The sequence below is a fragment of the Parasteatoda tepidariorum genome, chromosome 6 (genome assembly GCF_043381705.1).
Source record: "Parasteatoda tepidariorum isolate YZ-2023 chromosome 6, CAS_Ptep_4.0, whole genome shotgun sequence".
Taxonomy (NCBI): domain Eukaryota; kingdom Metazoa; phylum Arthropoda; class Arachnida; order Araneae; family Theridiidae; genus Parasteatoda; species Parasteatoda tepidariorum.
In genome coordinates, this window is record NC_092209.1 from 78,580,959 (window position 1) to 78,594,816 (window position 13,858).

The 13,858-nt window shown below is 27.2% G+C and overlaps 1 protein-coding gene and 1 long non-coding RNA gene across 3 annotated transcripts in view; one reads left to right on the plus strand and one right to left on the minus strand.

Annotated features, from left to right (window-relative positions):
• On the plus strand, positions 1-9,140 carry LOC139425930 (uncharacterized). The gene is made up of 3 exons (XR_011637067.1): positions 1-138; positions 4,253-4,348; positions 9,036-9,140. It is a non-coding gene; the product is annotated as an uncharacterized lncRNA (long non-coding RNA).
• The window catches only part of LOC107436585 (Nuclear autoantigenic sperm protein), a 23,292-nt gene continuing 13,055 nt past the window's right edge, over positions 3,622-13,858 (minus strand). The window contains exons 8-13 of one of the 2 annotated variants that reach the window (XM_016048349.3): positions 13,366-13,424; positions 13,107-13,277; positions 11,188-11,476; positions 10,241-10,321; positions 9,102-9,179; positions 3,622-3,781 (exon numbers count right to left, since the gene is read on the minus strand). In XM_016048349.3, the coding sequence (XP_015903835.1) occupies positions 3,770-3,781; positions 9,102-9,179; positions 10,241-10,321; positions 11,188-11,476; positions 13,107-13,277; positions 13,366-13,424 (690 nt within the window). In that variant the 3' untranslated portion in view covers positions 3,622-3,769. The remainder of the gene's footprint in view (positions 3,782-9,101; positions 9,180-10,240; positions 10,322-11,187; positions 11,477-13,106; positions 13,278-13,365; positions 13,425-13,858) is intronic. The other variant, XM_016048350.3, reaches the window with a different exon arrangement.

Sequence of the window (13,858 nt, forward strand, 5' to 3'; positions counted from 1 at the left end):
ATTTGTGATTGAAATTGTTTTTAATAATTTTTTCTTTAAATTGTTTTAGTAGCAACATTTTGGGTATCAAACATCGAATTTTGAAAATATGTGAATTCCTAGTTTTATCTGATCAGGAAAACCTGGATACACACACTTGTAATTATCCTGCTACTCCTTATAAGAAATATTTTGTCCTTATTTTGAGCTTTTTGTCCTGATTTTCTTGATTTTTGTGTCTCCAGAATACAAATGCAGACATTAAAATAATCGATTTTAAGAATCAAATTTAGATTTTTTATCACTTTTTTTTTAATTACCGGGTGTGGCAAAAAAACAAGGACAACGTTATTGCGTCATAGAATTGAAAATAATTTCTTTTTAATTTTGTTTACCTATTAAATTTATTTATCAATTAAAATTATTCATTAGTAGTAGTCATTAGTAAAAGTTATTCATAAATTTATTCATCAGTATGCTGAAAATTTCGGTAAGCATTTGCACTACTGCAACACAAACTATTATTTCGTTTCAACTTAAACGTTATTAGAGAGGTTTCGCACTTTCGCGTAATATCTCGCATGCTCACGCACTTTTAATTTGTGATTCTGTGCAGTGCAGGTACTTCAAATAATCTTGATTCGCATTACTTATGTACAAAAACTTATTTCATTAATTTGTTTGTAAAATTATACTTGTGATTGAAAGTTTTTATTCGTTTCGTAAATACACATTTAAATTTAAAAAAATAATACCTTGAACTAATTTGTATTACTTTAAAAGGAAGCAAGGGGAAAAAATGATCAATTATGGATGCTATAGTTTATATTTTTAAGTAAAGACAACAAAGTTTAATCAGGTGTTCTCTGTTTAAAACCCTTAACTACTCTAATTGTCTGTACCTAGATTGTGTTCATGTTTATCTAAATTGTCTCGTAACTTTTCATTCATTCACTTAAAAAAATTAAATTGAAAACTTGACTGAATGAACTTATTAGAATTAATAAAAAGAGGAATTAATCTGGAATAAGATTAGAGATAGTTAAGTTTGTAAAATTGAATGGAATTTAATCTTATGTCTATGTCATCATTTGTCCAATAAAATATTGACTTTGCTGCATTGTTTCATAATGACACTAGTATTCAAAATATAGATTTCTCAAATTCTGTCTTTTTATCTCCAGAATCACTGCACAAATTTAAATGAAATTTAGTTTTTTTTAAAAAAAAAGTGTATGTAATAAATACAAGAAAATAGATAGTCGTTCAACGTTCTCAATGCACATAACACTCAACTGAGCTGGAAGATATGAAAGAGTGATTACTGAAACCAACCAAAATATGATTCCTGGTCAAAATGAGAATGCTTTCTCTTTCTCGTTTATTTTCCATGATGTACAGGCATCGCACCATGATTTCAGACAGAAAATAACAATTTACGTGTATTGACTTAGCACGGGTTACAAAATTAATCACAAAAATTAACAAAAAGTCCCATTTAACTTAAAAATGTTTGAAAAATAACAAGGACTGAGGAATAGAAATTATTTTAGAGAAAATAAAAATCCGATGTAAATAATATTTTTTAAAATAACTTACGAAAAATCAAAGTAAAATACGAAATTTGAAAATTAAAAAAGTGAGGAAAATGTATTTCAATAATACATGACTAACTATAGAAAGTAAATAAAGTGGGACGAAATTCGTAATTACTGCGCCAAGTATACTGTCAAAAAATGCATTGAACTATGTCTGACGCCACAAGAAAAAGGAATAAATTAAATGATTACTGAGCAACCTTAGAATCGTCAGCCGTGTGTATAACTAAAAAATGCAAACATGAGAAGGCTCTAACTGCTCTCACTAATTTGTTGGGACTATTTTTTTTCTCTAGATTGCGACTATTCCCATTATTTTAAGGGTCAAGAATCTGCATACGTTGAAGGAAAAATGTTTCTTCAAAGCAAGTACGTTTTGGTGGGGGAAATTTCTTGACTCTTAATATATAGTCTTTTTTACACTAATCATTTCACATTCTTAAAGTTAGGCCCTCGGACCATTCAAATTGAGTCATCCGAAAGTCCGATTGTTTGATCTAAGAGTGTTAGTTTTGTTTATTTATTTATTAGCGTTCAATACATTGTTTGATTTTGCTACAAAATAGAAAGATTTAGCCTCTTACTCGTTCACGTACGTATAAAAAATTAATTTTATGGGATTAAAAATTTGAGAATTGCCTTAGAGAAATATGAATTGTTAAAATTTAATTCAAGCTAAAATTTTATTTCAACTACAAAGTACTACTTAAATTTTCCTTACTAACCATATTTGTTTTTCTTACTCTTTTTTTTCCAATAAATTTCTTAACTTTATAAAATAAAGGATTTATTGATGTTGTGCTTCTGAACAATGAATTTTAGGATTGTGGGCTTAAGAAAAATTTGTAAAAACTGTTTGCAATTTCAAATTAATAATGTGTGCATGTACAGAAAAAAGTTTCATGAACTATTTACTCTAAATTTCAGTCATCAAAAGTGTATACAAAGCTAGTCTGAAATAATGTCAGGGGTCTGTCTAGGTTTTTCTGACAGGCACCTATTTTGTGAAAATTTAGACAATTTGTGAAAATTAAAAATTATATTAAAAAATCAACACAAAAATATGGATTAATCCTTTCTTACAGGATAAAAAAATAAAATTTTAAGAGAAAGTATTTTGTGAAACTACCGTTTTTCCTAAAGTTGAATTTGTGAAGGTACCGCTAAATGGTAGTAAATTTGGCCTGGACAGACCCCAGAATGTATCATTGAACAAGCGAAGGTGACTCAGATTATGAATTAATCTGAAGGGAACTGCGAATGCTTTCCCGGGGTTGAGGAGCATGGGGCGGAACCTTCTAATTAATACAATTTTAGAATCCTTTATTTTTGGTATCATATTGTAAAGTTTCAATTTAAAATAGGGCAATAAGTGGTAATGACAGCAAGGGTGAGGCCACTCTAAAAAAATGCCAACACTGAACTTATTTGACTAATTAACACGATCTAGCATTGTTCAGCAGAATTTTCAGAAAAAGCTCAGTGACTGCAAAATGTAGCTTTCCCCGAGAATGGCCCCAATTGCTTTATCAGTCTATTTTTACAGCAAACGTAACAGTTAACTTACCCAACAAACAGTAACCACTGACTTTTTCTTTGAGTCATTCATACCTTTACTTATTTTTCACTTCATCATTATAAATTTTTTACCTTGGCTCTAAAAATTTCATTAAAAAAATCTCAATTTAAATTAGGGAAATATAGCAATAATTATGAAAAAGTAGTATTTTTATATACTTTTAATAGAAAATATTTGTTACATATTTCTTTTAAAAAAAAGAAAAAATTAAAAAAACAAAGTGAAAATAGATATTAACAGGACTAAATTTAGACCAGACTTTTTCTCAAGACTGATTTCAGTCTTTAGGACTGAAGAGTGGCATCCGTGAATGACAGAAATGAATAAATATTAAAAAGGATTCGTGACAAATAAGTTATATCTAAATGTGACAAAATGACTATAAAAAAGCAATATGTTTTGATAAATTAGGGAACTCCGTCTGAAATTTTGTTCATGTTTGAGCAATATAAAAGAAAAATTCTATTTTAAGAAAAGATGCATTTTTAATGTAAAAATGTACAAACATGGATATTCTAAAAAATAAAGAAGGTGAACCACAAATTACGCTACACAAAAATATTTACAATCATCTTTGCTTTGTGACGGATCGGTGGGGAACTAACTTTTGGAATCACTTGGCAACCTGTAAAAAATTCAGAAATCATTAACACTAAAAAAAAAAAAAAAATTTAAAAAAACTAATAAGAACTTTAAAGTCGAATTAACATATTATATGAAGAGCAATTTGGAAACTCATTAACTTAAAAACCTACCATATCATATCTTAACAGTTTAAAAGAAATTTAAAATTGCATGAAAACTCAATATTATCATTTAAAACTATAATCTTAATTATTAAACGAGTCTTATATTACGTAAACGGTGTAGTATAAAACAGGACAAAAAAAAAGAAATTTTCTAGGAGATAAACAAATACACAAATGTCCAACTAATTTTTGACCAAATCAAAAAAGGCAAGAGTTGACAAAATCTTGTATGAATTCCTGCATCTTAAATATGTATGAAATACCAATTGCTAGATGTGTAAAATGAAAACGAATTGATTTCAACAGCCAGACAAGTTGATCTTATAATTGATCAATGTTTGTTTCAGCAGCCAGTTTTCAACAGAAACATGACAAGAAATATCAGGATCAACAGTTTTGATCTTGTACAACAGCCAGACAAGGTACCCCCCCCCATAGAGTAGGTACAGACATTTTCTTTCTCTTTTTTTTCTAACAGGGATTATATCTCATACAGGGCCACACTAAGCATTCGCCACCTCGCCAAATGCGATAAAATTGTAAATTCTGTGAAAATTGTATCGGAGAAAGTATTGGTGAATGATATTTTCTTCGGAAAAGATATACATTCTCTTCTGAATATACATTCTTGGTCAGAAAAAAAAGGTCAAAGGGAATTTTCAGCACAAATCCTGTAATTTTTTTATTGGATTAAAGTCATTTCCATTAGATATCGCCTTTAACCAATCAGAATGTCCAGATAATGTAAGCATCAAGAGAGATTATGTAAGCTTGAGATAAACTATGGTACAATACAGATAACTAAGTAAGCCAAACCACACGATACCAGATGACGGAATTATGACCTACAGTTTGAGTCAATGAAAGATTAATTGGTAGCAGGATGCATATTATTATCCAACCAATTTTGTAGAAAATATGCTCCCTCACGACAATATCATGTATAATAACATAATGTTGCTTCAGTGTTGCGCTCATATTAATGCTCTAATCTAATAAGTTATCAAAAATTAGAATAACCTACATCTTTTCCTCAAAGACAAAAAATCAAATGCTTTTTTCAATCTCTCTCCCATTCATTGCTCATTTACTTTTTTCCAACTGCAAAATGACTTAATTTGAATTTTATAAAATAAATTAATTTATAGAAAATTTGTATTTTGATTTGAAGTTTTTTAATAGAAAATGTCTATCAATTTTTTTTTTCAAGATTAGCTTTTGAATTTATGATTAGAACTAAGATTAGAATTCTGAAATTTGGCTAATGCTTTTGATATTTGGCTAATTTACAGACTAATAACCTTAGAACCTTAGTGCAGGGGCTTTGCTAAACTGCATACATTTGAGTTACAAATCTTAAAGTGCCTCATTTTATCCTAATAAGTACAAAGTTGTAACAGATAATTTTGGAACAACTGTTGCAATGAGATACTTTGTCTATTCACAAAAAATAAATTTTTTTACTATGTTCATAAAACTGAATAAACTTTTAAAACTATTAACAAAAGTAAGACATTTTTTTTATTTTTAATTATTATGAAATAGGCAAATATCTTAGATATTTAAAGATTAATTAAAAATTTTTAATTATTAATTGAAAATTATATTAAGAAAATTAATACCTATGCATGCATGTTTAATATAGGGTGACCCGGGGTAATTCACGATCACTCTGTTTCTGGGGTAAATAATGATCACCTAAGTTTTATTTTTTTTAAAATTTTTTTTTTTAAATTTGAGACATGGACAAGAAAGCTTGTACATTTTACTAAAGTATAACTACATTTACTTAATAATAGTTTTTTGTTTAATCTAACAAAATAAGTATCTTTTAAAATGCTTTCTGCATTTTCCATTTCAAAGATGGGTTTTAAAATGTGCACATTTCTGCTAAGATCCCCCTCCTTCTCTTAATAATAAATATTTTGAGTTACTTTCTTTTTCTTTGATATAAAAATAGTGTAAGCTTTTGTTTAATTGTTTCACATCTACTGTAAACATTGTAATTGATTATAGGAAACTATATCAAATGTTGCCCCCCGACAGATGGGGTAATTATTGATCACTGGGGCAATTCCTGATCATTTTCATTTCTTATTATAAATAGTATAAAAAATAGCTAATAAATAGTTAATTATCTTTTCTTAAATAACAGATCATATTTATTAAGTGGAACAACTATAAAATATATTTTAACTATAATCACAAAATTTGTTTTTAACTGTATACAAGACAAATTTGTTCTGATATGCACCATTTCTAGCTTGCCTTACCTTTCTTCTATCTTAATTTTATGTGTGTACATTGTTAGAATAATTTTTAAGTTGATAAATTAACCTAATATAAATATGGTGAGAAATTATAAGCTTAAAAAGGATACTAAGCTTCTAGAAAGCAAAAATAGCAAATTTCTTTTAATGATTGAAAATGAAAATTTCAGTGTGAGAGCTGCTGCCAGAGCTGAAATGTTAATCTTTATCCCGGCTTTTAAATAAAACGTCTTAATAGCTGCTAAAAAATATCTTTTTGGTTTATTTGTTTGATCTTAATGTCTTATTTGTTAATTACCATTGTATAATTATTTTTAAACTGCCCATTTACTATAAAAACTGGTGATCAATAATTACCCCAGAAATGATCAAGAGAAGGGGTAATTCCCGATCACTAAAAATTTAAAATCTTTTAAATTCTAATTAGATTTTCAAACGAAAGAAGGTAGCATAGGACTCGTCTCATATAGCCTCAAATTTCCAGTAAATATTAAAATTCTATCTTGAATAGTTTTTTCACAAAATAGATGTTTGCATTTTTTTGGATCAAGAATTACCCCAGGTCACCCTAATATTTGGAACTAAGATATTATCTAGGAATGAAGAATATCATACCTTAATTGTAACTAATTTAAGGAAAAAGCTTGGTTCTTATAGTTACCGAAGTTATGATGTTGGACATCAAAAATAAGTGAATACAAATGAATTTTAAATTTGCGTGAATACAAATCACAATGTTTCACTTATAAATCAGGTAAATACGAAATTTAAGGTTTTATCTTAAAATCGAGTGAATATGAACTGTATTAGCGGATTTCAGCGTAGTTTCAAATAGTAAAAACGAAAATCCGACAACAAAATAAATAAAAAAGCTGGGAGAATAACACGAATGAAAATGTCTCATTAACATTTAGTGAAAGTTTCAAAATTTAAATTTTTGATTGCAGTGAAAATACAGTCAGATTGTAAGTTTTGATTAGTGGAAGATCAGGAATCTATAGTCTTACGATACGTGAAATTTGCATGCACTACTCCAGTGTTTTCATCATAGAAAAAAAATGGGTGAGAATTTCTCACCCTTTCTCAAAAACAGGGTGAGATTTCTAAAAACTGAAAAAATACAAATAGACTTGAAAAAAAAATTTCTTTCATTATAATACATTTTTAACGTCTTCTATTTTTTAAAGCATTGAATATTCTTGCTGCATAATCATAGAAGATTTTGCCTTTACTAGGTATTTGTCCATCTTACATTAGTGCATAAAAAATTTGAACGTCTTACATGAAAAAACCTTACCTACGGTAAACACGTGGTTGCATAGAAATGTGTTCTGAAAGGGGTTCCGTGGTTCAGAGAGGTTGTGTTCTGTTGATCGAAAAAGTTCTGAACAATACTGGTAAATAGGGAAGCTAGATAACGGGGCAAATGTTGAAAATAATGAAAGATCCAGGAAGAAAAGTGAAACGGATTTTATACTAATTGGCGTAATTTGAAGCTTTTCCCAAAATGCGAGAAATTCGCGAATTTTGAAATTGATTTATAGAATGCGCAAATTTCTCGTGGTAATCATTTTTTAATGCGAGAAAAGAAAAAAATATGCGAGATTCTCGCGTTGTAGTGAAAACACTGTACTCCTAGTTTCTAGACATGGAAGGTTGATACGGAAAACCAGGAAATCTGGGATACACTCGAAATACAATCATCCCTGTTAAATCTGCTCGAAGATAGATAGGATAGCTGAAGTTTCCACTAGATAGGAAGTAATTTTAAAACTACACAAATATCATTCTTTTTAAATGTATTTAAAAGGGAACCTGTTTATCTTCAAAATGATTTTTAATAAATTTAAATATACAGCATTTTTAAATTACAATGAAAATTTAATACAAGCAAATTCAAAGTTTAGAAATGAATTTTCTGAGAGCTAAGAATGCTAAAGCTAAGCAAAGAACTAAAATTAAGAAATCAGCAGCAAGCTTTGAAAAATATTCATTAGCTGCATGCAAGAATGCAATTATGCACAGAAATTAAAATTTAGGTATTTAAATGGATCTTAAAAAAGATATTCATTAATTTTTTGAGCTAAATAATCAGTAAAATTTTTTGTTTAAACCACAATTATTAAGAGACAAAATTTTTTCAGTTTTCATTAGAGAAAATATTTACGTCTAAAAACAAAAAAAAATTTGAGAAGCCGCTGCAGTATATTAAAGAAATAAATATTAAGTCAAAAAGGAATTATTAACTTACAGTATATTTTTGACCATACAGATTTAAATTAAATACGTAAAAAAGGATAATTATTAAACAATTTTAAAAAAAAACTAGCAATTTGTAAGAATAAAATGTATTAAATATTTTTTAAAGCTCTACACTACCATTTGAAAAAATTATGAAATAAATCCTTCTCAAGAATAAATCTATATTTAGCTCTTATATAAGAACATTTCCAACAAAATAATATAAATTAATATATTTATTAAAAAATTTAATAATGAAAAAAAAAAATCAAGCAATTTTTAAAATTAAAAATATTCCAAAGCTTTAAACTTCTTGAATGAATTCTGAAATAAACATTTTCCAAGAAAAATTTAACATGTAGCAAAAAAAATTTTTTTTTTATTTTTTTGTATTATTTAAAATTTAAAGATATTTAATAAATACTTTAATAATTATAAATTATCCAGTATTTTAAAAAAACAAAATTGAGAAAATAATTTTTCTACATTTAGCTTTCAAAAGCCTAGATTGTTTACTAAAAAGAAAATCAAAGTATTCTATTAACACTATAAGATTTATATTATGGTTAAAAAGAATAATTTATAATTCCTCATAGTGTTTCTCTTTGTTTAATTTTAGGTTCTGGCTGAAATCCCAACCCTAACTAAAATAACTAAGCATGCATATTTTGGGTAAGAAACATACTGTGGATTCTCCATTGGGAACACTAGGACTGGTCTTTACACGTTTAGATTCAGAATCATTTCCATCTTCGTCTGGTTTCTAAATGAATAAAGTGTATTAATTAGATCTAAGCAGGAAATAGTATTTCAAAGTTGTATTAAAACATGATTTATGAAAAAGTTTCTCTAACCTCTTAGGGGTAATAAATATTATTTTTTAAATAAGTGTTATAAATTTCTACCAGAAATGTTTTATACTAGTTTATGATAAGAGCATAACTACCTATACCTTAACTTAAACTCAGCAGAGTAATAATAAAAATATTTTTATTTAATAATGCAGGTACAAGATTGCAGAGCACAAGAGAAAAAGCGTGGAAAAAGAAAAACGGATATGAATAACATAAGAAGGCGATTTTGTGTGCTGCAAATTAATTAGAAAATATTTTTGCTTAAAAAGAAAGTCAAATAATCATAAACTACAGAAAGTTTTTTGAACTTAAAACAAGTAGATTGATTCATTCTCATCAACAGTTATTTATAGTGCAACATTATAATTATGATGCGAAGTTAAGCACTTGTAAGGTACAAATGAACCCTATAGCAAAAGAAAATTCAATTCAAGAAGAAATACGCAAAATAACATGTTCTGCAGCTCCACTACAGATAAGGAAACAAAATTTAAAATAGATGATTAATAAAATCATTCCTCGATGCAATGAATTTTAAGAGGTATTCATTTGAAAGTGGAAAATTTCTCTTTCTCTTCACATTATCAATCCTTCTTAATGCCCCACATATTTGGGCCAGTCCTTTACTACCGCAAGTTGACTGCAATATCACAGGTTCAATGAAGACAGAAATGTAAAAACTTCATTTTCATTGAAATGGGAAAAAAATTGTGAAATAAAAATTTAAAAAAAAAAAGTGAGATAAGTGAATAAGCCTTAAAAATAGTGATATTAAGTGAGAAAAATGACCCACACCTTGCCCCACAGTTTTCTTAACCTTGGGCAGGTGTAGTACAACTCATTGACCAGACATTAATATACATTAAGGTAGTCATTACAGTACAGCCAATATGTATAGATGACATTTCATTCACAATATAGAAATCATCAATGTAAAAAAGCACTAATACAAAACAGATGATTTGATTACCTTTCGCTTTAACAAATGTGTTATATTTGACACTGGTTTACTACTGGAAACAGTTGGATTAGTTGGCTTTCCAAATTCAATCTGAAATTAAAATAATTTCAATGTTCAAAAGTTTTTTTAAAAAAATATGTATAAAAGATTATGGATTGATTAAGGTATAAATGCTGGCAAGAAATGTGTAGCAGAGCAGAAAAGAGTATTAAATCTAGTACACTTTTTAGCAGGCTCTCGACACTTCAAACGGGCATGTAAAAAAAAACAACTCAGGTTTGTAATACTATGTGATTACAAACTTTAAATGCACATATTTGAAAAGTATCAAACAGTTCTGATTTTTGTTAAAGTAACTTATGGTACTTCAAAACTTTCATAAGTTCAAAGTTCTTTTAAATACATTTAAAACAGGGTATTAGACAGTATGTTATTTATACATTTGAAAATTTCATAATAAAAAATATATTTATTTTGCTATGTTACAAAATATACAATTTGCAGTTTTTACACATTTGAAACTGCCATGTTATATAAGAATTGCTTGATACAAAAGAATGCATTTCCTTAAATTTAACAACTTAATATTATACTTCTTTAATAGTAAAATACATGTTAGATAAAAATGAATAAATAAGTAAATAACAGTCAAAAATATCATTTTTAAAAAAAACCTTAGATTAAAAAGAACTCATTTAAGTTAAAAGATAAAATTAAAATAAATGGAATTTGTAATAACATAAATGGATAAATATAAGTTCATTTTATAAATTCTCAGAAAAGTAAACATTTATCAAACCAGATAAAATAACAAAAGCTTTGACTAATTTTGATGGGAAATAAAATCTTTCATTCAGTCGTCACAAGAATAAAATGCGCATTTAAGGTTAGAGTTGCAAAAAATTATAATTGGGTTCTAGTGCGCAAATCATTTTGAAAAATTAAATTATACAAACCTCTGCTTCCTGTTCTTTTTTGATAATTGCCTCTTGCAATTCGTTCTTTGCATTCCGTACTAATTCTTCAGTATCTTCAATCTTTTCTTTGATATCGGTAATGATGCCATCAATTTCTTCCAATTCCTTTTGCCGCTCTGCGGCTTCAAACCCACCAACTGTTTCAGATACTGGGGTATTTTTTAGGTTTTCTTTTCTAAGTTCAAAGAGTTTCTTAGTTTTAACGAAGTTTTCTATAGCTCCATCATACATTTTTTGAAGCATATAGGCTAAACCCAATTGATAATATCTTTTAAAACTGTTAAAGAATTACACATTGAAGAAGTATGGTAACTTTGATTTTAAAGATTGGTAAAATTGCTGAAATTAATTGAAGGAATTAAAAATAAGGTAACTTATAGGAAATTGTATGAAATTTACAAAAAATATTCTCAATCTACATAAAATTTGGATGATTCTTTTTCCTTGAAATAGCTAAAATTTTGTGGTGAAAATATAAGGAATAAAGTATATGACAGTTGACACAGACGGTAACAATCTAGATCAGTGATTCTTAACCACTGTGTGGCGGCACTTTTGCATGCCGCCAAATATTAGAAATAATACAATAAAAATTATAATACTTTTTCTTATTATAATAAAATTAAAGAAACATGTATTAAATTAGAGAAAAGTGTGTATATATATATATATATACACTTTTTAAAAATTTTCCACGCTTTAACAGCGTGAACATCTTTGTCCGCGATTGTATTGTCTCCGATAATCTTAAAATAAGATGGAAGTGTTTAAATTGTATATGACACACAATTTTAAAATATGTTGTAAGAGCTAATCATTAAAGTAAGCTATGAAATTAATAAACAAATTAACGAAGGATAACTAAAATTACAAATTAATAAAGGATAACTAACAAAAATTAAGCTAACAATTAATAATTAGCAAAAAAACTAGTTAACATGAAATCACAAAAAAATAACAGTTAATTATAGAAAACAAGCTAACAAATAATAACTAGCAAAAAAATAATAACTTACTAATAAAAAATTGGTCGAAAGAAATAATTAACCCCTTAATAAATGTGCTTTTGTAGTACATATTTTATTTCACATTCATAATTATTATCACAAACTATTTAACACAGTGTAAAATAGGTAATTAAACAACTTTTAATTTAATTTTTTTCATTGTGTGCCGCAACAAAAAAAAGGTTGAGAATCACTGATCTGGATCAAAAGCTAATCAATAGTAATGGGAAGGATTAGTTAACGCAAGCAAGATCTATTATTCAGCAATTTATTTCAAGTTTGCTAAATCAAAAATAAAACCAATCTAACCTAATCAGCAGAAATAAATTGTCTATTTTAAATAATTTGGCAAAAAGTTTTAAAAAAAAACTTACAAAATTATAGCAAAACCAGAATGAACTTTTACGCTAATGCATTAGCAGTTTAAGAAAGAAAATATAAAAATAGAATTCAGCACATACTTTTTAACGACTACATTTAATAACAATTATACTTATTAAAAAAAAAATATTAAAAGATCTAATATAAAAAAGATAATATGTAATACCGATAATAGTATGTCATGGAAACAAATCTTTTGGCCTGTTTCATAAGTGATTTCTCTCATTAATATTAATTCCAATAAATGCTAAGTAAATTTAATTATTAATCTTTGATTCAAAAAATGAAATGTAAATAATAATTACTAAAATAGCAAATTCCTTACAATTGTTCAGTATTTAAAAAAAAAAAAAATTTTACATTTTAAAAGTATTGATACATTTCAAAAACTCTATAAATTCTTAATTCCTGAAAGAATGAATCTCACCCTTGAGTGACTATGTTGCTATTTTGTAAGCTTTAAATAAGTTATTCAAAATCAAATTAAATCACTCAGAATTAAAAGGATACGTATGAGCAAGAATTCTATCATCAGGGGCAAGATGTTTTTCTTGTATTGAAAGACAAGATTTGAGATCACTTATTGCTTGAGGATAGTTATCAGTTTCAAGACTAGTTTCTGCTAGTAGTTGTAAAATTTCTGCAACCTTTAATTGAGCCTCTTTATTTTCCTCACCTTGCCTGTAAAACAGAATTAGATAAAAATTTTTTTAATGAATATGGAATTTTTCAAAGTCATTTCAGATTATGCAAATTCACTTCACCTTACCTCATAAATATAGATTTAGCAGCTTCAAGGATATTCCAGGCCAGTTCCAAATCATCATCCTGCAATACATGAGTTACATTTAACAAAAATCTTGCCTTCAATGCCACAGGAACTTTCTATATATTTTTAAATTATCTTATAAAGTAGTTATTTTAAAATTACTTTAAAAGTTTTAGAAACGTATAGGAAATTAACATAGTTTCTTTAAAAATGCATAAATCTCAATTTAAAAAATAAGCTCTACACAAAATTCTATTGAAGAATGGAGCTAATGACATTTATGCTTAATTATTTGTTTTTATATGATTTTGTGCATAACTTTCACTTTATCATAAAAACTGTCTGAAATAATCTAAATCAAAGCTTAAAATAAATACACAAAATTATGAATAAATGTTTTCACAAAAACAGGGCGGTTTACAAAAGGTCTGGAAGTAGTCTGATATTAATATATGAAATGGTCGTGAAAGAAACTTTGTTACTAGGCCTGTAA